This window comes from Lottia gigantea (genome assembly GCF_000327385.1).
Source record: "Lottia gigantea unplaced genomic scaffold LOTGIsca_16810, whole genome shotgun sequence".
Taxonomy (NCBI): Eukaryota; Metazoa; Mollusca; class Gastropoda; family Lottiidae; genus Lottia; species Lottia gigantea.
The window spans coordinates 1-1,043 of record NW_008708102.1 but is presented as its reverse complement, the minus strand read 5'-3'; the positions used below and the strand labels follow the sequence as shown (position 1 = coordinate 1,043).

The following is a 1,043-nucleotide window of genomic DNA, read 5'->3' as shown; positions in this document are numbered from 1 at the left end:
GTATTCCCATCCGCCAGTCCTGGTCTGTCCGCCAGTCTAACATATTCCGGGCGGTGCCGACTACGGTTCGCAGAGTAGTCTGGAAATCAACGTCGGCCCTGCCCCGACCCCCCCTACAGTACCTTTACAACAACCTTCTCTGGGCTGCTGGCTCTGGTGATCGTAGGGTGGGCTTATCCCCACACCTTCCACCTCTTGTTGGTCACCGGGCCCAGCGCACCCAGATGATACAAAAAAAAAATCAATGAAACCTCGCCTCAGTCCGTAAGTCGGCCTCCTTGTTTCCAGTCGTCTTGGGCTGAAGTACATCATTCTGCATCTCCATCATCACAAATCTTACTACTGCTATACTCTCCCCATGCCAATATATAATGTACAGCCTATATTTTAAATGCACCATATTGTAAATATTATAATGATAAATAAATAATGAGTGAAAAAAAAAAATAAATAAAACATCAATAAACACTCAAGAGACAAAAAAATACGAACAAATAACATCACGTCTCTAAGAGCCAAAAAATATCAGGCTCAAAGCACAGTGATGATTTGCTCTCATAATTTCGATAAGTTTTAAAGATCCAAAATTTTAATATACTAACATAATACGGTCAAATTGTAACATGCACAAGGTTAAGACGCACCACCTCTTATATAACTTTTAAATCTTAACTTTGTAAATAGGGAACCGTAGAGAGCAACAGGGGACCATCTGTGATGGTATAATCCCTGTATATCTGAGTGCTAAAAAAGAAAAAAAAAAAAAAAAAAAAAAAAAAAGGTTTCTGCCAAAGGGGCTAAGAAAGCCGGAAAAGCAAAGGCCGCACGTAGCGGAGACAAGAAGAAGAAACGACGACGAAAGGAGTCTTACAGCATCTACATCTACAAAGTGCTGAAACAAGTCCACCCCGACACTGGAGTCAGCAGCAAAGCTATGTCTATCATGAACAGTTTCGTCAACGACATTTTCGAGAGAATCGCTGCCGAAGCTTCAAGACTCGCTCACTACAACAAAAGATCGACCATCACCAGCAGGAAATCCA

At 41.9% G+C, this 1,043-nt stretch overlaps 1 protein-coding gene across 1 annotated transcript; it reads left to right on the top strand.

Moving 5' to 3' along the window:
• Nucleotides 1–838: 838 nt before the first annotated feature.
• On the top strand, nt 839–1,039 carry LOTGIDRAFT_61148 (hypothetical protein; the record flags this gene model as incomplete). Its single annotated transcript, XM_009051467.1, has 1 exon — nt 839–1,039. A coding segment is annotated over one exon (201 nt), but the record flags the coding sequence as incomplete, so codon positions are not given.
• Between the last annotated feature and the right edge of the window lie 4 nt (nt 1,040–1,043).